The 23,357-nt window shown below is 47.1% G+C and overlaps 2 protein-coding genes across 2 annotated transcripts in view; both read left to right on the top strand.

Annotated features, from left to right (window-relative positions):
- Positions 1-5,696: 5,696 nt before the first annotated feature.
- On the top strand, positions 5,697-23,016 carry LOC120764569 (zinc finger protein 239-like). The gene is made up of 2 exons (XM_040088561.2): positions 5,697-5,793; positions 21,548-23,016. The coding sequence occupies exon 2, from the start codon at positions 21,598-21,600 to the stop codon at positions 22,387-22,389; it is 792 nt and encodes a 263-aa protein (XP_039944495.1). The 5' UTR covers positions 5,697-5,793; positions 21,548-21,597; the 3' UTR covers positions 22,390-23,016.
- The window catches only part of LOC120764551 (zinc finger protein 16-like), a 51,459-nt gene continuing 33,812 nt past the window's right edge, over positions 5,711-23,357 (top strand). Inside the window, exon 1 of the mRNA XM_058423829.1 lies at positions 5,711-5,793. The gene's annotated coding sequence lies outside the window, so the exon portion shown is untranslated. The remainder of the gene's footprint in view (positions 5,794-23,357) is intronic.

The raw sequence follows: 23,357 nt of genomic DNA, 5'->3' as shown, positions 1-23,357 counted from the left end.
CCTTGTTAACCCGTTTAACACCTGAACTAACTTGGTTTACTGTTCTAGATCTAAAGGATGCTTTCTTTTGCCTCTGTCTCCATGAAGCCAGCCAGAAAAATTTTTGCATTTGAGTAGGAAAGCCCTAAAACTAGAGAAAAACTCAGCTCACATGGTGTCTTACCACAGGGGTACGAGAATTCCCCCACTATATTTGGGAAGCAGCTTGCAAAGGATTTAGAGTCCTGGGAACCTCCACCAGGGGAAGGATTGTGATCGGGACACACAAAGCAATCACACGGAGACGAGAGATTTTGCAGGGCAGAGATGTTCCTCCGAGAGAGCCCAAGGCTGAGCCAAGGCCGAGAGCCCCTCTGTCTGTTTATTTCTTACTTTTTATACATTTGTGGGTCTGGCTGTGGATTGAATTCTGGAGTTATCGCCTCCCAGATGAATGGCCAAACCAACTGTCAGTTACAATTGTTTTCAGGTTAGAAATATGCAAACAAAGGACAGAGAATGAAAAACAAAGGATTTGTTTATGTTACATGTGCAAGAAAAAGCAGAAACTGCTCCTAATATTGTACAGTAGCTAAAAAGTCTTGACTCCATTTTATGAATAATCAAAAGGTTTTAAAAAACTCAGAAAAAACAAGGTGACAAAGGACAGTTACTCCAGTATGTGGATGATCTCTTAAGAGCCACCCGGACCCAGGAGACATGCGTGGACTGGACGGTAAGCCTCCTAAACTTTCTAGGCCTGCAGGGGTATCGAGTATCCCAGAAGAAAGCCCAAATAGTGAGGCAAACAGTTATTTACCTGGGTTATGAAGTGAGTTCTGGACAAAGGACTCTGGGGCAGGATCGCAAGAAAGCAATATACCAGACCCTGAAACCTCAGACAGTGAAAGAACTAAGAACCTTTTAGGCATGACAGGGTGGTACAGACTGTGGATTTATAACTATGGGTTGCTTGTTAAACCTCTGTATGACTTGATCATGGAAGGGAGCAGAGATCTTCAGTGGACAAAAGAAGCAACTCAAGCCTTCGACCAGCTAAAGAAAGCCCTTATGTCAGCTCCAGCCCTAGGACTTCCAGATGTGAGTAATCCATTTTTCCTGTTTTCCCACAAGGAGCAAGGGATTGCCTTGGGAATATTAGCACAGAACTTAGGCCCGTACCAGAGGGCAGTGGCCTATCTTTCCAAACAACTGGACACAGCAGCTAAAGGATGGCCAAGGTGCCTCAGAGCAGTTGCAGCAGTAGCAATAAACATCCAAGAGGCACGCAAATTCACCCTAGGCCAGAAGATGACTGTGCTAGTATCTCACACGATGTCTGCAGTCCTTGAGGCAAAAGGGGGACATTGGCTCTCCCCACAGAGGTTTCTGAACAAGATGATGTTGAAATTGTGGTAGCTAACATTGTGAACCCAGCTTCCTTCCTCAGCGGGAGTACGGGAGAACCAGTGATCCATGAGTGCCTGGAGACCATTGAAGCCACCTACTCCAGCCGCCAGGATCTGAAGGACACCCCGCTTGAGGATGCTGAGACCTGTTTGCTGATGGAAGCAGCTATGTCATCAGTGGAAGAAGACATGCTGGGTATGCAGTTACCACAAGCAAGGAGGTAATAGAGTCTGGACCATTAACATCTACACGGACTCAAGGTATGCATTCGGGGTGGTTCATGCTCACGGAGCCATCTGGAAGGAAAGAGCACTGCTGAATTCACAAGGCAAGAGAATTAAACACGCACAAGAGATACTGAGGCTATTAGATGCCGTACAGCTACCTGAGAGAGTAGCCATAATGCACATGAAGGCACACCAAAAAGTGAGCTCTGAATTGGAAGAAGGGAATATGCTGGTGGACAGAGAGGCAAAAGAAGCAGCAAAAGGTGAAGTACCCGATAAGGCTGTTGAGGCAGCATTGATTCCAGATGGAAAAGTTTCTATTGAAGGCAAAAAGGCAAGTTATACCCAGGAGGGATGAGCTGTAACAGAAGAAGGGAAACTTGTAGTACCCTCCTATTTGTTGTGGTCATTAGTACAGAAGGAACATGAGAAAACACACTGGGGAATAGATGCCCTGTATAACCATTTGAAAGAAAGAATCATGGCCAGGAAATTGCAGGGCACAGTGATCCAAGTAACTCATCAGTGTAGTCTTTGCCTCCGAACTAACCCTAAAAATACCCCAAAGCCTAAAGTGGGACAAATTGGGAAAGGTTGTGGACCTGGGCAACAATGGCAAATTGATTTTACAGGACTGCCCAGGAAGGGAGGGTATCGTTACCTATTGGTGTTAACTGACACCTTTTCAGGATGGCCAGAAGCCTTTCCTGCCAGGACAGCTGAGGCCCGAGAGGTGACCAAAGCGCTGTTGCAAGAGATAATACCATGATTTGGAGTTCCAGCCACCATATCCTCAGACAGGGGGCCACACTTTATTTCGATATATGGTGGCCCTAAATAAACAACTTAGAGAAATTGAGAAATATGTGGCTGGAACTCAAAGCAGAGAACTAGATGGGCCAGTACACAATTGTACAGCCTGGGGATTAGCTGTATGTTAAGGCTTTTGCAGAAAAGACCTTGGAACCACAGTGGGAAGGACCATTCCAGGTGCTCCTCACTACCTTCACTGCAATCAAGATCAAAGAACAGAAGGCCTGGATCCATCACTCCTGAGTGAAGAAAGCCCCAGAAGGAATTTAGAAAGTCACACCAGGCGATAATGAACTAAAGCTGAAGCTCACTCGGAACAACAAATGAATGGACTAATAGTTATTATGGACATTATGTAGAAAGTTGTAACCATTGTAGTAATTACCTGAACCATAACAAGAGTTAATGCAATACCACGTAGGTATAATGTGACCGAGATACACTGGTACCAAGGAAGAGCTTATGATCCTTACTCTCGTAAGGCTTTAAACAAGATACTAAAAGTCACAAATGCAAACTTGTAGGAAAGTAGAGATGTTTGAGGATGTAAGTATGTATTTGTACAGAATGGGTTCCATGAGGCTTACCATCCACCCATGAAACTCCTCCAGATCCAGATCCTGAATGCTGTGATAAATGCTTGAGTAAATGTCTGGAGTTTAGACTCAAAATAGAGGGGTGTGTGATAAGGGGCTCTGACATTGACTTTAACATCACTCAGGGATGTACTGAGTTCCATAAGAACCAGACCAAAATTACTCCACCAGTGCCAAGAAAGGCTGTGATCACCCAGATACCAACTATTCCAGAAGTAGAGGAACAAGTAACTCCTGTAGTTACCAAAATTAAGCCATAAGCTATTAAGAAGACAGGAGTTCAGAAGCTGGTTCAGAAGTAGTCTTTAAAACAAGTAAAAATAGGAGTACAAGTCAATGCTTCTCACATTCAGCCAGAATGTGCCCCATTTCTCAGGAACTCCTTTATAGACTAGACCACTTGACTTCAAAAAGTATGCCTCCCAATTTTAAGAATAAGAGGGATCTGGCTAAGTTGCTAAGAACAGGACTAGAAGTGTTACCAGAATGAGAAAACACAGAAGAGCGAGATCATGAAGTAATAATTAATGCGCTAGGCACAGCTAGTGAAAACATCTCGCTGGCTCTAGAGTGTACTCAAGCACAACTGTAGATGCAATCAGTAGCTGCTGCAGTTATCAAGGGAATTAGAAAAGGAACATTCCCTGCTGAAATCTGCAAAATTGTCTGGGACAATGCCTCTAATATAGAAAGAGAACTTCAGTCTTAGTGGACTTTAGTCAATTTCACCTATAACCCTGTAACTAGTAAAGTAATATGTGTCAGGAAACTTAATTCACCCAGGATTCCCCTAGGATTAAACCATGAAGGGACTGTATTGTCTCCTAAACACAGAATATGGGCATGAGAAATTGGAGGAAAGTGGCAAACCATTAACCTAGAGCCCTGTTCTATAAAGAAACAATTAAGGTACATATGTGATAGAAAGTGATAAAGACACATGTTTAGACACAGACCAAAGCATTTGCCACTTTGAAACACATTCAGGCAGACAACTTCACTTGTGTCTATAGGACAAGGCTGTGTCTGCCTTAGGACAGCATGCCCCGCCATAAAGAGAGACAACCAAACTGGAGATGAGACTCAATTCAATTTGTGTTCGCAATTTTGTTAGAATTAAAGAATGTGGTTTTTCTCGTCAGGCACCTGTAATATCACATCAATATATAAAGGCCAACCTAAATCTTAAAAGAAATTAGAGATAGAGAGAAAAAGAGATTAATTACGATACACCATGATACAGAGACCATCAAAGGGGTTTTTAAAAAGCTTAAGGAACATTTGTCTCATCATTAGTGGGATTTGCTTTTTTAAGTGGTCACCGACAGCAACCAGTATACTGAATGCCTTAATCCACCCTATAGTTGTGTTGCTTATTTGAATCAACATAAGTTCAGTGTTATCTGTTGTAATACTTGTTTAGAATTGGAAGATGCTGCGATAGTGGCAGCTTTAACATCACTGTCAAAGGCGTATGGCTTGGTCTTGAGAGACACGAGCTGTACGGCTTAGATAGATGAAGGAGACTCTGTATACTGAGTAAAGGAATTTACTCATTTCAAAGAAGTGGGGAATGAGACATTAATTTTGAAGAATTAAGGATTTTAAAGAAAGTTAAGATAATAGTTGCTGAATTAGCTGAAGTAGATAGGTAAGCTTTGTTCGCAGTTAACAGAGGCCGGATCTTAGATAAGCTATCCCGGATTTAGTAACTCACTGCTTGTCAGTTTTATGTTTATGTAGCTGTGCTTGTAACAAAAACCAAAATGTGGTAAATAGGACATAAGATAGCTGCAGATTCCCTGCTTAAAAGAACCATTGAACACAGGAAACTATAAGTTCTACCAAGGATTCATTTGTCACGAATGCATTGAAAAAGTAGAAAGATCAGAACGAGAAAGACTCATCTTACTTCCTCATTTTTAGTGACCCCTCTCCAGAATAGAGCCCCGACTCATTTTAGGAAACAAACTATGCATGCCTAATAGCCTTTTTGCCAATTAACTTATGAAGCGAGGAATAGGAGGTGACAAGGGTATGAATATGTATTTGTATTTTAGGTATTCAACACTTTTGTAACTAAAAGGCTTTGTAATTACCTGTAAATTTTGCAGCGGGTATTAGGGATCTATCCCGAGTGCAGCCCAGCCGTAATAAACATACACTTTCTAACTTGAAACTGTTAGAGAGTTTTTGTCCGTCACAGTTAGATATCGATACTAGATCAATACCCATATTTCTTTAATGAGTCACTCCACTCAGCCGAAGGGCGTTGGGGCTTTTCCCTTTCTGGGGGCAATCAAAGCCATTGCACTGCTGCTCCTAATTCGGGGTAGGAGAACTGACGGCTTTCCTCTGAGCCGGTGGCAGCGAACACGCAGGGCTGGGAAAGGCGGGCCGGGAGCTGCGGAGAACTTTGTTTGTGTTTTCAGATCAACGCCGCCTCGGGCCCGGGCCCGTCCCAGGGCTGTTCCTCATCTCCGCCTTTCCCCTCACACAGCCCGGGGGGCGCGGAGAGCGCGGGCCGAGGCTGGGCCGCGTGCACAGCCCGCCCCTGGCTGCGATTGGGCGATTGTGCCGTCACTCGTGGTTCTGGCGCGCTGATTGGGCAGAGCGGGGCCAAGCCCGGCCCCGGGGCCGCCCCCTCCCCGGGCGCCGCTGGCGCAGCAGAGCCGCCCTTGGCGGAGCGTCTGTGCGGGCCCGGGAGCGGCGGCAGCGGCCGGAGCCCGGTGAGGCGGCGGCGGAGCTCGGAGGCGGCCCCAGCGCAGGTGGGAGCCGCGCTGGGTTCTGCCGGGGCTCGGGGCTGGCTGCGGGCCGAGGGGGCGTCCGGGGGCTCTGGCGGGTTCCTTGTGCCGTGTCCGCCCCGTGTTGCCCGTGGCCTGAGGGCGCTGCGGGAGCGGCTGCCCGCGGTCTCCTTGCCGCTGGGGCCTCGGCAGGAGCCGGTGCCGGAGCAGCGCTGCCTCGTCCCGCTTCCTGTGGGGAGCACGGAGGTGGCTGCCCTGTCCCCGGGAGTGTGCGGGAAAATTGGCGTCTCCAGAGGTTTCAGTCCCCAAAGGAGACGGAGGAGTCCTGTAAAAGTGACTTTCTTCCTGAACAAAGGGAGAGGCCATGCGACATTTGCCATGGGGGTCTCTTTGATCGTTGTAGTACGCAGCCTCCTTTTTATCCAGATTTTACCTTCTGCATCTCCCTCTCCCTTTGCCCAGTGGCGAAGGTACTTGGAAAGTTGAGACTTCCCGATCTGCCTACTGCGTGTCCTCGTTGATATGCACTCCCCCTTTTGTATTACATCCGATATTCATGGCTTTGTTCAGTCTTTGTTCTTCTTCTCAATTGTGAAAAACGCCAGTCACTTGTTTTTAAAATTTTAAAAGTTTAATAGTAAATAAGATAGTTATAAAAATAGAATTAGAGTAAAAAATTGAACAATTAGAACAATACGAGACAATAAAAAAAAAAGTTACAGACGTCTGGGTGCCTCCCCGAGCAAAAAGCTCCGGAGAAGGACCCTGGTTAACAAAGGATTATCTCTTAGAAGCAATAGCCTGTTGAATATTCATACAGTTCATACATGATGCATAAATTCCATTCAAACAAAGAATTGTCTCTGGTTAGTATCACTTTTTTTCCTTTAATCTTTATGGCATCCACAAGGCCGAGCAAGGCAGGAGGAGTTGGTCTCTTCTGATAAGGAAGTAGTAAATTCTTTTTTCTCTGAAAGATTTACGTTTTCCTGTGGTTGGTACATAAAAACTGCATTTTAACTGCAAAAGTACATTTACCATACTATCAAACTATTAATACAACATTAACAATTAATACGATATAATACATGTAGTAAATGTCTTGCTTAGAGCCATATAATATGCACTTTTCACAATCCTCCCTCTTTGTTTTTATAATTAATTTGGCTCGAGCAATATTCATTGTTTTCTAGCCTTCATTATTTGCTCATATTTTATCACAAATCAATCTTGCTTCTTTGAAGTGGTCTTCTATATTATTTTGTTTCTTTAACACCATAATCCTTTGTGGTGTTATTGTTGTAGGCATCTTTTGGTCAATGTGCACTAATTGCATGCTTTGTACTACACTGGTGATGAGCCGAATGAAACAGGGGATCAAACAAGGAAGAAATATTAGACCAGCTGTAGCACATAAAATGAAGAAACCTAACTTTTTCCACCATTCTACTCCCAACACATTATCCCACTAGCTAGTATTTAGCATTGATTCCCAGTTTTTCTGATATCATTGACTATGTCCAGGACGGCATCTCCATTGTCATCTATTTTTAAACAACAATCTGATGTATTGAACTTTCCACAAACACCCCCTTCTTCAGCTAATAGACAGTCTAAAGTCAACCTATTCTGATACACAGCCGCTCTTGTTTGGGTTTGTTGCCTTGATATTAATTCCATTGCCTGACCAGTTTTGTTCGTTATTATCTCTACAGTGGCTTGACGTCTTATAATACGATTTAGCATATAAATTGGGGTTCGATATCCCCAACTCCCATCTTGTGCCCAGGTGGCTGGCCCTTATGTTTCCAGTATGCATTCAGGGGGCCATTCCTCATCTCCCCATTTTTGAAATCTTCCAATCAATTCTCTTTTCTCTTTAGATCCTCATAAACTGGTATCTCTAATTGATCCCCATCAGGTCCTGGTAAAAGAAAAAATCCTGGCTGTATAATTCCTAGAGTGCAGCTCCCTTTCCACTGGGAGGGGAGTTTTGGGTATGCTTTTATTTCCTACATATCTAAAATAAGTTGTCTGGAGCTTTCCAGTAGTTTGCATGTTTTTTCCATCAACTACTGCATACCCTGACATTCTTTTTCCTTGTAGACATCTGGAGGAACCATCCACATAGATTATTTCCCCTTCTGAAAGGGCTTGTTCTTCAAGATCCCCCGAACTTTTGTTTGGTATTGGATAATTTCTAAACAATTATGTATTAGGTTATCTGCTGGTTCTCCATATAAGAATTGAGCTGGATTTAAACTCCTGTTTACTTCTTATGTCAGATCATGACTATCTATCAAGAGTGCTTCATATTTTAACATTCTAGAGTCTGTCAACCATTTTTCAGCTTTCTGATTAACACATTTCGAACCGCATGAGGTGTGCACACAATTAGTTTACCTCCAAAAGTAAGTTTACGACTTTCTTCAACCAGGATTGCAGTAGCGGCTATAGCTTGAATACACACTGGCCAGCCGTGGCTCACTGGGTCCAACATCTTTGATAAATAAGCTACTGGTCTCTTTACTCCTCCCCACTCCTGGACCATAACTCCATGAGCTACCCCCTGTTCTACATTCACATACAGATGAAAGGGTTTTTCTAGTGAAGGTAAGCTTAAAGCTGGTATTGAGGCCAGTTTTAACTTCAGTTTTTCTAATTTATCATCATCTTCCTTGGTCCATTTTATATTATCTCACTCTGTCAATTTTTCATACAAAAATTTTACTGCCTATGTGTACCCCTCAATCCATAATCTACAATATCCCAATAATCCGAGTAGTTTTCTGATTTCCCTCTTTGAAGAGGGAGGTGGAAGGGATAAAATTCCTGCAATTCTCTCTGGACTGAGCCTTTGACTACCCTTACTTATCAAGTGTCCAAGATATTTCACCTCTGGTTCTACAAATTGCAGTTTCCCTTTTGATACCCTTAATCCTTTTTCTTCAAGAAAATTTAAAAGTTTTATTGTAGCTTCTCTAACTTCAACTTCATCTTCGCAGATAGTAGAAGATCATCCACATATTGGATAATTTGTATTCTAGGAGGAGTGGAGAAGGCTTGCAGTATTTTTTTTCTAAAGCTTGCCCAAATAAGTTTGGAGACTCCGTGAACCCTTGCGGTAATTTCGTCCATCTTAATTGCTGCTTTCTTCCGGTTTTTGGATCCTCCCATTCAAAGGCAAAGATATCTTGGCTCTCCTTGGCCAGTGGACAGGCCCAAAAAGCATCTTTAAGATCCATTACACTAAACCACTGATGCTGGGGTGGAACTTTACTTAGAAGTGTATAGGGATTGGATACCACTGGATAACGAGACTGAGTTCTTTTGTTAATCTCCCTTAAATCTTGTACTAGTCTATAACTCCCATCAGGCTTCTTTACTGGGAGAATAGAGGTATTACGGGGAGACATGCAAGGTTCTAATGTCCCGTCCTTTATTAGTCCTTCTGTTACTGGCTTCAGACCTTCCCGTCCTTCTAAAGATATGGGGTATTGACGTACACGTATGGGACAATGTTCTCTCTCTATTGTAACACTTATAGGGTCAATATTTAATCCCCCCCTATTTCCTTCCCCAGCCCAAACTTCCTTGTTAATTTTTTCTTCATCCTCTTGGCCTAATTTTAAAACTTTAGCTGTCATTTTCCCATCTTCTGGTATAACCCCTATTCCTAATTTCACTTGTAAGTCTCTTCCTAGGAAGTTGCTACCTGCCTTTGGGACCAATAAGACACCTCCCACCCAAATTTTAGTTTCCCCTTCATTACTACATCTTTAATGACTGGAACTGTAAAAGTTTCTCCTTTTGCCCCTGTTACTTTTGCAGTGTCTTTACTCACACTATAACTTTTTGGTACATTTAGCAGGCAGGTTCTTTCTGCCCCTGTATCTACCACAAATTCCAATTCTTCTTCTTGGGGACTGTCATGGGTTAGTACAGTTTGGTTTTTTAGTTATAAAAGAATGTAAAATAATTCTCTAGGTCAGGACCTGGGAATTGCTTTGGAAGAGACAGAGACCTATCAGAGAGTTAGTTAGAATATTGACATCTACTCTGACCACTGAAATTGTTAGCTGCGACTTTGGGAAGTACCATATAAAACCCCTTGATTTCCTGTAGGTGGGCCCTTTTCCTTCTGCCTTCGGCCTGAGAGAGACAGGTAACATCGAGCTGGGCCTGCAGCTCCCCCCCTGCCCCCCCTTTTGGGGCAGAGCTGGCCTGAGGCCTGGCCGGATTCCCTCGGTTCCTGGGTGAAGCGGGGGGAAGGAGAGGTTGCTGTTTTGCAACAGCTACTTTCTCCAAACTTCCTTGGAGCAGGGAGAGATCTCTGCTGGGCCCTGATGAGAGCTATGGGCACCATTTGGGCTGAAGCCACCCCGATTTACACCGAGGGGTGGGCTGAGAAGGCATTTATGATCCTGCCTGGTTTTTTTGTGATTCCGGACTGCCCGAGTTCCCTGATGGCTGATGTTTTTGTGAGTTCTTCCTCCCTCATCAGCTCGGCCTTGAACATCTAACACCACCAGCTACAGAGAGGAGACAAAGACTCCGAGCAGATTTAACTCTTTCTTAGCAACATGAAGCTTCCAGAGCTTAGCCCTTCTCTGAGAGAGTAAAGAAGGACAAAGTGAACATTAAAAAAACCAAAAAACAAACAGCATGAAGTCAGTAAAGCAAGAGTGAAAAGACTATTGGGACAGAGGGTTGAAGAGTTGATTGTTCTATTCTTACTTGAGCTATGGAAATGAACTCTATATTTAAGTCATTCCTTTAAATCATGGGAAAGATATGCATTTGGGGAGATGATTGTTTTAATTTGTGTGTAGATTTAAGCAAAGGTGTTTGTGATAAACTAAGTAATATCCTATAAGATGCTTGAACAGAGATAAAGATGAGAAGCCCCCTGCGCCAGTAAAGAAGTGAGAAGATATCTCTGTACCTTGAAGTGAAGAATCCTTTGCTTTGGAGTTATTTATCTTTAAAAGGTGACACCCCAGTATGCAAAAGTCTAAGACCCATGACCCATAAGCAGCTTGGGAAACTGCTCCTGGGAGGGTCACAAAGGCAGGTTTCTCCGAGCAGTTGTTTTTGTGACAGTTTAAAACCCACAAGAGAACTGTTCTAAGTTGTTAGTGGGATCCATGACTCAAAAAGATACTCTTCCCCTAATGAATTGATGAAAGACTATTGTCAGATGGTGAAACTGACTGAAAATTACAAGTTTTGTCTCTTTATGTTGTTTTGTAAGAAAGTGAACAGTTTGTAAGGGGAGGGAAAAGTGTTATTTGAAGTTTCATTCCATTTTTGGTTCTTTCCAACTTTTTTTTCTATTCTTTTAGTGTATGTTAATAAACTATTTGTCAATTTTAAAGTTAAGCTTGCTTTGTTTTTCTCCTAGTCTCTCTCCCACAAAAGAGTAAATACCAAGACCAAAATTTAGTGAACGTGAAACCACTACATTAATTAGTGTTTCTGCCCGGTTTTGAAATTAAAATTATGACAGGGACCCACTTTTAGAGTTATCACAGGCTCTAGATGGTATTTGTCCCCTAAAAAATAGAGCCTTTGACCTCCCTATTCCTCCTCTGTGCTCATCTCTTTGAAGATTTTCAGATCTATTACCTGCTTAGGACAATTTCTCCTATAATGTCCCTTACCCCCACAGTAAAAGCAGACATTCCTGGAATGCTGCTGAGACTTGGTTTGTATTGAGATTCTGTTCTTTTCCCCTGTCTCTACTAATTTTATCTCTAGAAGTAGTGCCTGTATGTTTTTGATTTTTTTGGAAATTGTTTTTTCGCATGGTGACTGCCATAAGTTTTTGCTTTCAGTTTAGCTTTCTCTTCATCTCTTTGGACATAAACTTTCTGAGCCTCCTTTAATAAGTCATCTAATGATTTATTATGCCAATCCCCAATTTTTTCTAATTTTTTTCTACTATCTGGCTAGGCATTAGTAACAAAGTTAATCCTTAACAAAGCTTTTCCCACATCAGTTTCAGGGTCTGTTCTGGAATATTGTTTCATATTTCTCGTAAGTCTGTCCAACCATTCAGTTGGAGATTCTTCTTTTTCTTGCTGTGCCTCAAAAGCTTTTCTAGCATTTTGCCCTCGGGGTGCTGCCTCTTTTATTCCCTTGATTATTAAATTATGATATTCATTCACGTGTTTCCTCCCTTCCTCATTATTTTGACCCCACTCAGGAGGTGCAGTTGGCATTTTATCTTCTCCGGGGGGCCCCTGTGGGTTCTCTTTTTCCCGAACTTTTATTCTAGCTGCTCTGATTAATTGCCTTTCTTCCTGAGAAAATACTATTTTCATTATAGACTGCATCTCTTCCCAAGTATAAATATTCAGACCTAAAAATTGGTCTAGTTGTTCAGCTGTGCCTATAGAATCTTCTAAAATTCCTTTCATTTCTTTTTAAAAATTTCTGACCTCAGAAGAAGTCAAAGGGGCATTTACAAACCCTGTTCCACCCCCTCCCATTGGGACTTCTCTCAGTAGGAATAGACTAATTTCTTTATCCCGTTTTTGGTTTTCATCTTCTGCAGTCTTTTTCCCGTGTTTTGAGGAAGAATCTAGAGAGGGCTGTCTTTTAAGTGAACTTCTAGTGATTCGATAAGGCATTTCTAGGGGGAAGTCGTTTCTCTGAGCGGTAGCTGTGGTTACCGAGGGAACGGAGCTCAGGGCAGGAAGGGCGGTGAGGGGAGGGCAAAGCGCCGAGGCTTGGTCCTCCAAGGGCGGAGCGTAGGCGGGGTTTGCTGCCGGGACCGGCAGAGGAGGGGGCAGTTCTGGGGATAGCAGAGGGGAGCGTGGGCAGCCTGCACGGGGCTGGTGGCGGCTGAGTCAGCGGCTCCCGGCAAAGACAAAGCAGCAGCGGCAGCGCCCAGCGCAGCCGGCACGGGCAGGGCAGCCGGGGATCGGGCAGTGGGGGAAGCGATCGGAGATAGGACGGCTGGGACCGACGGGACCCCCGGCATGGTCGGGGCGGTGGTCTTAGACCGCGTGTCAGGAGGGACCCCCGGTATGGCCCCCAGGGCGGCCGCAGACCAGGCGGCCGGGGCAGACGAATTCACCAGCGGGGCCGGGGCTGGGGTGTATGCGGGGACCGGCGCAGCTGCTGCGGGCTGCGAGCCGGCACTCGGGACGGGAACCGGGGCAGGCGGGGCTGAAGCGGGACCCGGGACAGGGGGCTCGGCCGCGAACGGCGGGAGCGCGAGTGGGAATGGAGGTGGCAAAGCCTGCAAAGGATCCCACTCTTTCCTTCTTTTCTTCTTGTTCCCTTCCCTTTTCTTTCCCCTTTTTCTTTTCTTGTTTCGTCTCGGGGGTTTCTGATACATTAAAGATTTTTATTCTCCTAAAATCTCCTGTCCAACATGTGGCATATTCTCTTTTTTCCGGATTATACGGTTCTTTTGAATTTACAAATACATTTAGAGCCTGACAAATCTAGTTCTCAAAAGAGCCGTATCTGGGCTAATAAACATGGTCAGATCTTATTTCCTTCTCTGCCCATTCTATCATGCAAAATTGTATCATCTTTACCTTTTCCTTTCTTCTGGTACAAGGGTTTTTATCCCAGTTAGCTAACATAATGCCGAGAGGGCTATCTTGACGTGTTTATGTTGGTAATTTTTTTACACTCTTTTTTCTTCCTTGTATCCAACTTACTGTTTTTCTGTCCCATTTTTCAAGATTTTATCTATTCGTCCCCCACCTCTGTTTTTCACTTCCTCTTACAACCTAAAGACCACTTACTTCTATCTATGCACACACACAAAAATCCCTTCTATCCTACACAACTATTCAATACAATACACCTCCCTCCAAGGAGATATAACAATCAACATTACATGTGCTTTCATCTATCTATTCTTACTTCATTTCTCCTTCACTTTTACACACTCTCACACCCTTAGGACATGAAGCCGATCCCTGTCGCCAGAGAATCGCGGCTCTGTGTGGCCCCTCGCTTTGGGTTTGATCTCTGGGTTCCGGTATAGCTGGGCCTCTGAGGAGGGCCCAGAATCTGGTCGCCTCTGGTGCCGGTCCACCTATGAGGCTGATTTGTGTGTCACTTACACTGTTACTAGAAAAACTCCCCCTCCACACGCCCAGAGGAAAAGGGCTGAATCGCGTGTCACTTACACTTTTACTACAAAAGCCCCCCCTCCACCCGCCCGGGGGTACAGTGGCCTGTTTGCAGGTCACACACACGTTCTGCCACAGCCCCCACCCGCCCGGGGGTACAGTGGCCTGTTTGCAGGTCACACACACTTTTTGCTACAGCCCCCACCCGCCCGGGAGGCTGAGGCAGATTTTGTGTGTGACTCACTCTCACACAACAAAACAACAATAGGGTACCTTTTACTTTCAAATCACCTGTTACAATTTTAGGTGTTACTGGCCAGTCCTGGTGCTCTTGGATATCCCCTCAATCTAGCTGCGTTGTCCAACCCTAGATGCTCTTGGACATAACCTCAATCCGGCAGAACCCTGGGTGCTCTTGGGATATTTAATCCCTCAACCAAGCAGGTTTCAGTCCTGGATGTTCTTGGGCACTTACCCCTCAATCCAGCAGACTTTTTGCTTAACTCTGGGTGCTCTGGGAATATTAATCCTTCAACCCAGCAAAAGTTTTAGTCCTGGATGATTTTGGGCAATTACCCCTCAATCCAGCAGACTTTTTGCTTCCTAAGGGTCCCACTCCTTCTCTAAAACTCAGTCCCAGTTTCCCTGGGGGGATTCTCTCACTCTTCTCATCACCCGCTTCGTCTCTTTACTGTCCGTTTTTCTCACGAAAGAACGGAAACGCAGCATGGGAGACTCCGCACTCGCTTAGCAGCTCTGGGATAACCAGCTGCCTCTCATTCACACACATTCATCCCCCCCTTAACCGCCCCTCCAAACCAGTACTTACCTGTCCTTTGTCCTTGGGTCTTTGTCTTTGTGTACACTTTAGTCTTAGGGACTAACTACCACGGTTTTAGAGAATCTTTTCCATTTTCTTTGTTTTATTGCCTCCTTTTGTCCATTGATCGTAACCTGCATCTGCCGGTCACAGCAGGGGAACACAGAGCGAGGCTGCCAAACTGGCGCGCCGTCCTCACCCTGAATATGAATATGAAAATATAGGATTTTTGAAGCATCTTTTGGTGATTTGGTAGACATAGAGAAACTGCATGTACCGAGAACACATAAAAGATTAGCTATTAAGCTTGGTTGTAAGGTTGTTATGAAGTAGAAGTCATATAGGTAAGATGTATAATGTTGAAACTCAGCAAAGCGGCACCTCGGTATTTGTCAAAAATCGTAAAGCAGAACTTTGTGGCATGAATCCAGTAAAATCAAGCTCCTAATCTTTGGCAAGAGCAAAGTGACCTAAAAAATAGCCAAACCTCCACTGCCCCAGCCCAGAAGTGAAGATCAACCTGAGGAAGAAGTCGGCCTTCCTCCCAAGACCCCAGGTCACAACCACCAGGAGGTTTGACAGCTCATTAGTGTAGGAAGTGAGAGAAGGGGGGAATGGGCAGGAGGGGAGGTGTGGGTGTGTGGGATCAATGTGTATTTAAACCTGGACCTTGTCTTGAGCAGGTGCACACAATTTGGGGGAGATATCGCCCCATCAGGTAATGCTAATTGCCAGGTCAGTTTGTCCTGGCCAAAACCAGGAGCCTGGTTCTTGCTGCTTTCTTACTGAACTGCATCTGCTTTATCGGGCCCTCACAATACCTAAGTCCTGCTTCACTGCGTTTTAACATCTTACCTTTATGGCCTTTACCTAGCAACTAAATCCCAATGTGTTGTGTAAATTGGTGATACCTAACAAGTTACACTCCTATGTGTTCTGGTACAAGTTACGTCTCGGCTGTTACAAAATTGATAAATGAGCTGTATATATTTCTGTTCTCTCCTTCATGTGTTTAAACACATTATTTGTTTCTAAAATTCTGAATTTCATATGCCTGTACGTTTCCCATATCAGCAGCCTCTCATCCTCCTCCTGCAGCCGGGACGTCCAAATCTCCGGGGCTTCAGAGACCTTGAGCCGAGGGTGAGGGGTCCCCCCGTGTTCAGCTGTGCTGGGGCTGTTTCTGTGCTCAGGGACACTTGGAATGGGCCACGCCACTTGGCCACCAGTGCTGCTTCTTCCCAGTCCTTAGGCAGGACCCGATGTCCTGGTTGGATGTTGTTATAAAAAAAATTGACCAGATTCAATTTATTAGAAATTTAGAATTTTATTGTGAGACAAAATATCAGTCTCAGAAAGCCACAGTTAAAAGGACAGCGTCGAGCCCGGGATCGCCGCTGGGTGAACACGGATATCAGAATCTGCCAGTCTGTTATCCCCCCAAGTTCACAATTTCGGTCTCCAGCCGCCCCTTTTTATACACTAGATCATGGAGTGAAGTCCGGGATTCTGACGGTCTTCCCTCCGAGGCGCCTTCATTAATCATGCAAGTCCTGGTATCGGGAGTTTGAATGGACCGGTAGGGTGGAAGAGTGCAGCTGATGGCTGAGCCCGGGTGTGTTGTGGATATGTTAATTTCGGCGGAGACGAGTAGAGATATCCATCTGAAGTGATTATTTTGGTCTCCGGACTTGTATCTCCGTTTTCCGTTGTCTTTTGTATCCTTTAAGGGATTCCCGGCAGCGATAGTTTCTAGGCCCCCTTTCTGGTAATTCCAATCATACTTTCCTCGTGTCCCTCCCGTGCTTCCCGAGTTGAGGAAATTCTTTTATTTTGGTTTCTCCATTTTACTTTTACCTATATTAGTTTGAACAAATCTTTAACACTCATATTTATACAGTGAACATTTACCCTTTATAATTTGATAACACGAATTAACTTTAGCACATATATCACAGATGTTGTGAAGAGCAAAGTCCCAAGGCAGGGTCTGTGCCAGCCGAGCTTCCTGTGGGAGAGATTTCACCAGAGACAGGATTCTGGCCACAGACTGCTTTAAATACACATCCCTTATCCCCCGCTGCACTGGGCAGAGAATTAGCAAGGTAAGGAATTCCAAAGCTCAGTTACTGGGGAGATAATTGCATATCTGCCCTGGATCTGGCTCCTGTTCCTGCTAAAGTCATTGGCAAAAGTGGTACCCATGGTGTCTTGGTTTTTCTCACCAGCTTCCAAAGGTGTTCCTTCATTTCCCCATTCATTCTTTCTACCTGACCTGAGCTCTGGGGGTGCCAGGGGTTGTGGAGGTCCCATTGTATTCCTAAAGCTGCCATAACCCCCTGGAGGATCTTTCCTGGAAAATGAGTTCCCCATCTATTGCTTCCACAATCCCTTCTCTTGGAATTATTTATTTTAGAATTACCTTACTAAGTGATGCAGTGATTACTGAAGAAGTCAGAATTGCTTTTGGCACCCTGTTAGGTGACATGGTGTTAGCAGAAGAGATTTGAGCCTTCCTGCTCAGGGCATTTCAGTCCCAGGCTCTCACAAGCACACACAGCTCTGCCGGTTGAGCTGACCGTGCGGGCGGTAACCTGAGCTTTGTCTAATTCCCTTTCCTAAATAACAGCCTGTCTTGTAACTCTTTTCCCTTCTCCTGCCCTTTAAGACCCATCCATAGCCAGATTTTTCTCCCTCAGGCCAGGGAATGTCTCCTAAATCTCTCCTAGGCTGGGTCTGGAGCTCTGTCACTTGAATGCAGTCCTGGGTTTCTTGCCAGCCCCTGTCCAGGCTGTTGAAACAGGAGGCTGGGTTAAACCCTTCCCCTGTCCTCAATTCTGCATCCTCCTGTGCCACTGAACAAGTTTCATACTGTAATAACCGAGCACGGCTCTTTTGGTTATCAAAGCTTGAACTTGATGCCAGACTTGAACAACAGGAGCTCCTTGTGCTGTCAGTGTTCAGGCCTCAGGTCCCCTTAGAGCTGTGGCTGCACAATTGTGCAGACAATGAGGGGGCCACTCTGGCCAGTGGGTTAAATATTGTAGCACAAGGATTCCTTTGGCATGGCCCTGTTTAACATTCACATACAATTCCAATTCCTTTTCTGAGTCTGGAAGAGCCATGGCTGGGGCATCAATCATTTTGGGTTTTTTTAATTTTCTCAAGTTTAGTTCTCTTTCTCATGTCCATACCATAACATTGAGGCTGTCTGGGGTTAGAAAGTCATACAACGTTCTGGCTAGAACAGAGAATCCTCAATCCAGGTCCTGCAATTTCCTATTAATCCTCAGAATTGTCTCAGCTCCTTTTTAGTCCTGAGTGACGTTACTTCTGAGATTCCCTTGACCTTTTTTTGTGTCAATACACCACAAACCTTCAGTCAAAATATGCCCCATGTATTTAACCTTTTTCTCCACCATTTTCTCTATATTTTTTAAATACTCCAAGATGCTTTTTAGCCTGAAAATCGAGCCATTTCACAGAGGCTGCTTCTACCACCTCTAATTGTCCTCCTGATTGAAGCAAATAATCCACATCCTGCATTAACTCAGTTCCTGGGGGTGAGGTGAATTCTTTGGATATTTTCTGCAAGGCTGGCCCGAATAAGGCTGGTGCTTCTGTGCCTCCCTGCAGAAGGACCATCCATGTCTTTCCCATTTTCCCTTCTAACCCTTGTTCCCAGTCAAAGGCCAACTCCTGTTCAGCATCCTGTGTAAGTGGGCATCCCCAGAAAGCATCTTTTCCATCAAGTGCTGAATGGTAGCAGTGTGAGGAGGGAACCTGGTTGCAGATGGTGTAAGGATCTGAGACTGTGGGGTGCCTCGGTTTAATAATCTCATTTCTTATTCTTAGGTCCTGCAGCATTCTATAGATTCCATCTGGTTTCTTGATTGGCAGCATTGGAGCATTCCAGGGAGAGATCCCAGGCTCCAAAAGCCCTGCCTTTAAGAGGGGCTCAATGCCAGGCTGTGAGCCCTTCCTTCCCTCCCTTGGAATAGGGTATTGCTTTTAGACACCGCTTGTCCTGGTTGCTTGAGAGTAATTTGGAGAGGCTGGGTGTCTGATTTTCCCTATTTCCCTGGGGCTGCCCACACTTCTGGGTTCCCTTCAGCATCGGCCTTGTCAGACATTTGACACAAAGGTACCCCAGAAGTAGCAATGGCAATGCCTCTGCCAGGTGCTTGTGGCCGAGCCCGTCCCCTGGGTGCTGGGGCCCCCTTGGGCCCTGGGGTTCATCCCTCAGGGGCTGTAGGAACTCTGCCATGGCCTTTGGCTTCACCTTGGCCTTTTCCTCACCCCTTCTTGCGTTCACCTGCTGTGCCTTTGTGACCAACTGCTCCAGGGGCTTCTTGTGCCACTGCTGCAGCCCCCCTGACTGCCTGTGGGTGCTCATCCTCTGACAGCTGCTGAGCTCTCTGCAAGGGCATTCCTTTCTGCAGTGACCCAAACAAAATCCTTCAAAGATGATCTTGATCCTTGCAGGAATAACCCCCATTTCCCAGCTGTTCCTTCCTGCTCCTGGTCCTTGTGCTCGCCCTGCCCTCCCCAGCCCGTATCCCAGAGGCGGTGCCTGTCCTGCCGCAGTGTCCCAAGGCGGCTCCCCCGGCGGGCAGGGCCGGCAGCTCCACGGGGCCGGGCAGCGGCCGGGGCGTCCCGCAGCCTCCTGGGGGCCGGGGGCCACTGCCGGCCCTGCCCGGGGGGTGGTGGGGTCAGGCAGCGCCCGGCGCTGAGCCCCGGCTGCCCCACAGCCCCGGCCCGGCCCCGCAGCTCCCCACAGGCCCCCAGCCCGTGCTCCCGGTGCCGCACCTCTGCGCCCGCTCCTGCTGCTCCCCAGCACAGAGAAACCCCCTGAAATCCTGACCTCCTTGTTTCCCTGTCCTGGAAACCGGGGATACAAAGGATCTGGGTCAGCTGGCAAATTTAGAGGATAAGACCCTGATGAAAAACATCCCAGTCCTCAGTATTTTTCTCTTCCTCCTCTTTTCCATCATCCTTTTTCCTACCACAGAGATTCCTCCTGCTGCTTCTTGCCTTAACCGTATTCCTGCACACTCGCCTTCACCCTAACCCTTCCCAGCACACCAACACCATCCATCCCCGGTTGTCTGAATCCCTTCTCGACTTCCCTTATTGCCCCTCTGGGTGTCCATGTCCTTCAATTACCTCTGGGAGAATGTGCAAACTGCCTCAACATTCTCCCAAGGGACCCTTCAGAGATATTTTGGGATCATCATCCCTTTGGCCAGGACGCTTTCCTGGCTTTCCCTTTTCCACCCTGCATGTGTTCCCTGCCATGTTTGCTCCCTGAAGATGCCAGTGTCCTCACTGATGAGATTTTCAGTGCTCTCTCCCTGGTGACTCTTCACAGCCCCCCTGATCTGTCACTCGTCTGTCTCCTGGACACTCTCGGGTACCCAATCAATCCCCGGTGCCGCCGCCACCCAAGGGAGCCGATCACCCAAACTGGGTGAGGCACCTTCAGCTCCACTCACTGCCCGCTGTCCCAGAGGGTGGAAGGAATTCCAGAGGAGCCCCAAGGTGTGTGGAAAACTTCACATCACCAGAGGTTTGTGTCCACAAAGAAGACAGAGGAGTCCTGTAAAAGTAATTTCATTCATAAAAAAAAGGGAGAGGCCATGGGACATTTCCCATGGGGCCTCTCCAATTGTTGGAGGATGCAGCCTCCTTCTCCTCCTAATTTTCCTGGTCACATCTCTCTCTCCCTTTCCCCATTGGCTGAAGTATTTGAGAGGTACAGACTTCCCAATCCCCCTACTACATACCCACCTTAATATGCACCCCACTTCTGCACAGGTAACGATATTCACAGCTCTGTGAAGTCTTTGTTCTTCTTCTAGAAGTTCATGAATTTATCAGGCCCTTGGCTGAGCAGCAGTCTGTGTGGTCAGTTCATAACATTTTCTGGAGCTGATGGCTTCTTCTGTGCCTTCCTTATGTACAAGTGCCTGGCCCTATCCCCAAGCAGCTTGACAGCGTGTGTTTGTAAAGACACTTTGCTCTTCTTCCTTTCCTGGGGGTGCCCCGTTTGCGGGACATTCCCCCTAGAGCATGGGGCACCGCCGTGAGGGGAATTTGGGGAGGTGGGAGGGGGGAGCGCCAAGGCCGGGCCCCCCCGCGCTGTCCTGGCGGGAGCGGCTGCAGCGGGGACCGAGTGCGGGCGGGAGCGGCCGAGAGCCCAGCGCTGCCCCAGCCCGACCTGCCCCAGCTCCATCCCTGCCCCTGCGGTGGGATGCTGTGGGTTTGGGGGGAAGAGGGAGCTGGCAGTGGGTGCTGGGCCTGGGGGCAGGAGGAGAAGGGAAGGAGAGGCAGGGTTGAAGAACAAAATGTTGATGCACATGGAAGGAGAAGGTGGGATTGTGCAGGAGAAGGAGGAATAGTGGGAGGAAGAGGAGTGTGAGGAAGAGTAGGGACACAGGAGTGTGAGGAGCAGGAAGAGGAGGCACCACAAGGTTCCAGCCCTCCCTGTATCTGCAGCCTCCCCCCAGCCCCAGGAGTGTTTCCCTCCCCACATGCAGCAGGTGACCAGGGAGGGGAATCCATGATTTTCATGGGAGTGAATCTTGGTGTTTCTGAGCTTGATTGAGCTAAATGTTGATGCTTCGGGTTTTTGCAAGGGGCTGAATCTTTTACAAGAAGTTTTACCTGAGTCTTGTTGCTTGTGGAGTTTTTGATCTGTGTCTTGATGTTTGGAGGACTTTTGGGATGAATCTTCCTTTGGAGGTTCTTACAGACCAATGTGGCAATTCTTACATTGCCAATGACTTCCTGAGATGAACTTGTGCAGGGAAGAACCCCGAGCCTAAGGCACTCTCCTCTTGTTTTCTCCCCAAACCAGGATTTTTCATTCCCAAGGAGTGGCCGGATGGAGGAGGAAAAGCCCCGGAGATGCCACACGAGGAGGGGCTGCAAACCCAGCGCAGGGAGGAGCAAAGACCCCCCCTGTGCCAGGAGGGCGGCCGGAGATCCAGCCAGAGCTCCGAGCTGGTGGAGAAGCCTCATGGAGGGGAGAAGCCCCACAAGTGCTTGGAATGTGGGAAGGGTTTCAGCTGGAGATCCCACCTGATCCAGCACCAGGTGATCCACACTGGGGAACGGCCCTATGAGTGTGGGGAATGTGGGAAGAGCTTCAGCCAGAGCTCCGGTCTGATCCGGCACAAGAGGATCCACACTGGTGAACGGCCCTATGAGTGTGGGGAGTGTGGGAACAGCTTCAGGCAGAGCTCCGACCTGAGGAAACACCAGATGATCCACACTGGGGAGAAGCCCTACGAGTGTGGGGAATGTGGGAAGAGCTTCAGAGACAGCTACAGCCTGATCCAGCACCAGGTGATCCACACTGGGGAAGGGCTCTACACCTGCTTGGAATGTGGGAAGGGCTTTGGATGGAGCTACCATCTGAAATATCACCAGCGCATCCACACTGGGGAGAGGCCCTACGAGTGTCCTGAGTGTGGGAAGAGGTTTCAGATCAGCTCCACTCTCCTCCTACATCAGCGGATTCACACAGAGGAGAGGCCCTTCCGCTGCCCCGACTGCGGGAAGGGCTTCAAGCGCAACTCACACCTCACTGTCCACCGGCGCATCCACAGCGGGGAGAGGCCCTACGAGTGTCCTGAGTGTGGGAAGAGCTTCTCCAGGGGTTCTCACTTGACCCAACACCAACGGAGGCACCGCTAAGGGAAGCGCTGCGAGTGCCCCGAGAGCGGGAAGAGCTTCGTGCGCTGCTCCAGCTCCATCCCCCGTGGGAGGATCGGCCTTGGATGATCCCCAGTGACCCCCGTTGGGCAGAGCCCTGCTGATCCATGGTCCTGGTGATCCGTGTTGGGAAGACACCTGGCTGGGATGCTCCACATCTTCCTGGCTCCCCGTGGGCACCTGAATGAACACAGGGGCAGGAACATCCATCGGGACACAGACCGACATTGGGAACTCCATGTGCAGAGCAGATTTGTTGACTTTCAATCCCAGAAAATCTTTTGCGTTCAATCCTATCATCTGGGGGCATCAAGGAATATTGGATGGTCTTGGAGGTCTTTCCAATCTCCGTGATTCCACGATTTTGATTTCCTGTTGCCCAAGTGTGTCTTGCACAGCCAAAGAGTGAAGATCAAGTGCAGGAACCAAGATTTTGGAGACAGTGGGGTGGAAACCCCTCCAAAAAAGGTTCTTCCCTCCCAGCCAAACACATGGATCCTCAGCTGGCACAGACACAGCAATCCTTTTTGTTTGACCTTGATTTGTTTTTCATTTCTCTTCATCACTTTAAATGTCCAACATTGTGGTAAAAATAAAGAGATTGAACTGGGACATGGGTGAGGACATGGGGGACATAGACATGGTGGGACATAGACATGGAGAGTGACATGGGGACACATGGACATGGACAGGGATGTGGCCATTCATGGGGACATGAGGGGAAATGGGCACAGCTGGAGATGTGGGGGACAATGACAGGGATGGATTTGTGGTGGGGAGACAGCCATGGGTGAGGACATGGTGGGACATGGCCAGTGACATGTGGGGACATGGCCATGGCCGGTGCCATGGGGGGAACTTGCAGGGGCTGTGGGGGATGCTGGGTTTGAGGGAGTTGAGGGTTCCTGGGAGGGACTTGGGGCTTGCTGAGGGCTTTGGGGAGCCCAGAG

Source organism: Hirundo rustica, chromosome 31 (assembly GCF_015227805.2).
Source record: "Hirundo rustica isolate bHirRus1 chromosome 31, bHirRus1.pri.v3, whole genome shotgun sequence".
In the NCBI taxonomy this organism is placed as follows: Eukaryota; Metazoa; Chordata; class Aves; order Passeriformes; family Hirundinidae; genus Hirundo; species Hirundo rustica.
Note: the sequence above shows the minus strand (reverse complement) of the source record. Positions and strands in the feature narration are given on the sequence as shown.

What these genes read in the sequence shown, in the direction of transcription:
- LOC120764569 (XM_040088561.2), top strand. Translation starts at nt 21,598, where the DNA reads ATGCCACACGAGGAGGGGCTGCAAACCCAGCGCAGGGAGGAGCAAAGA.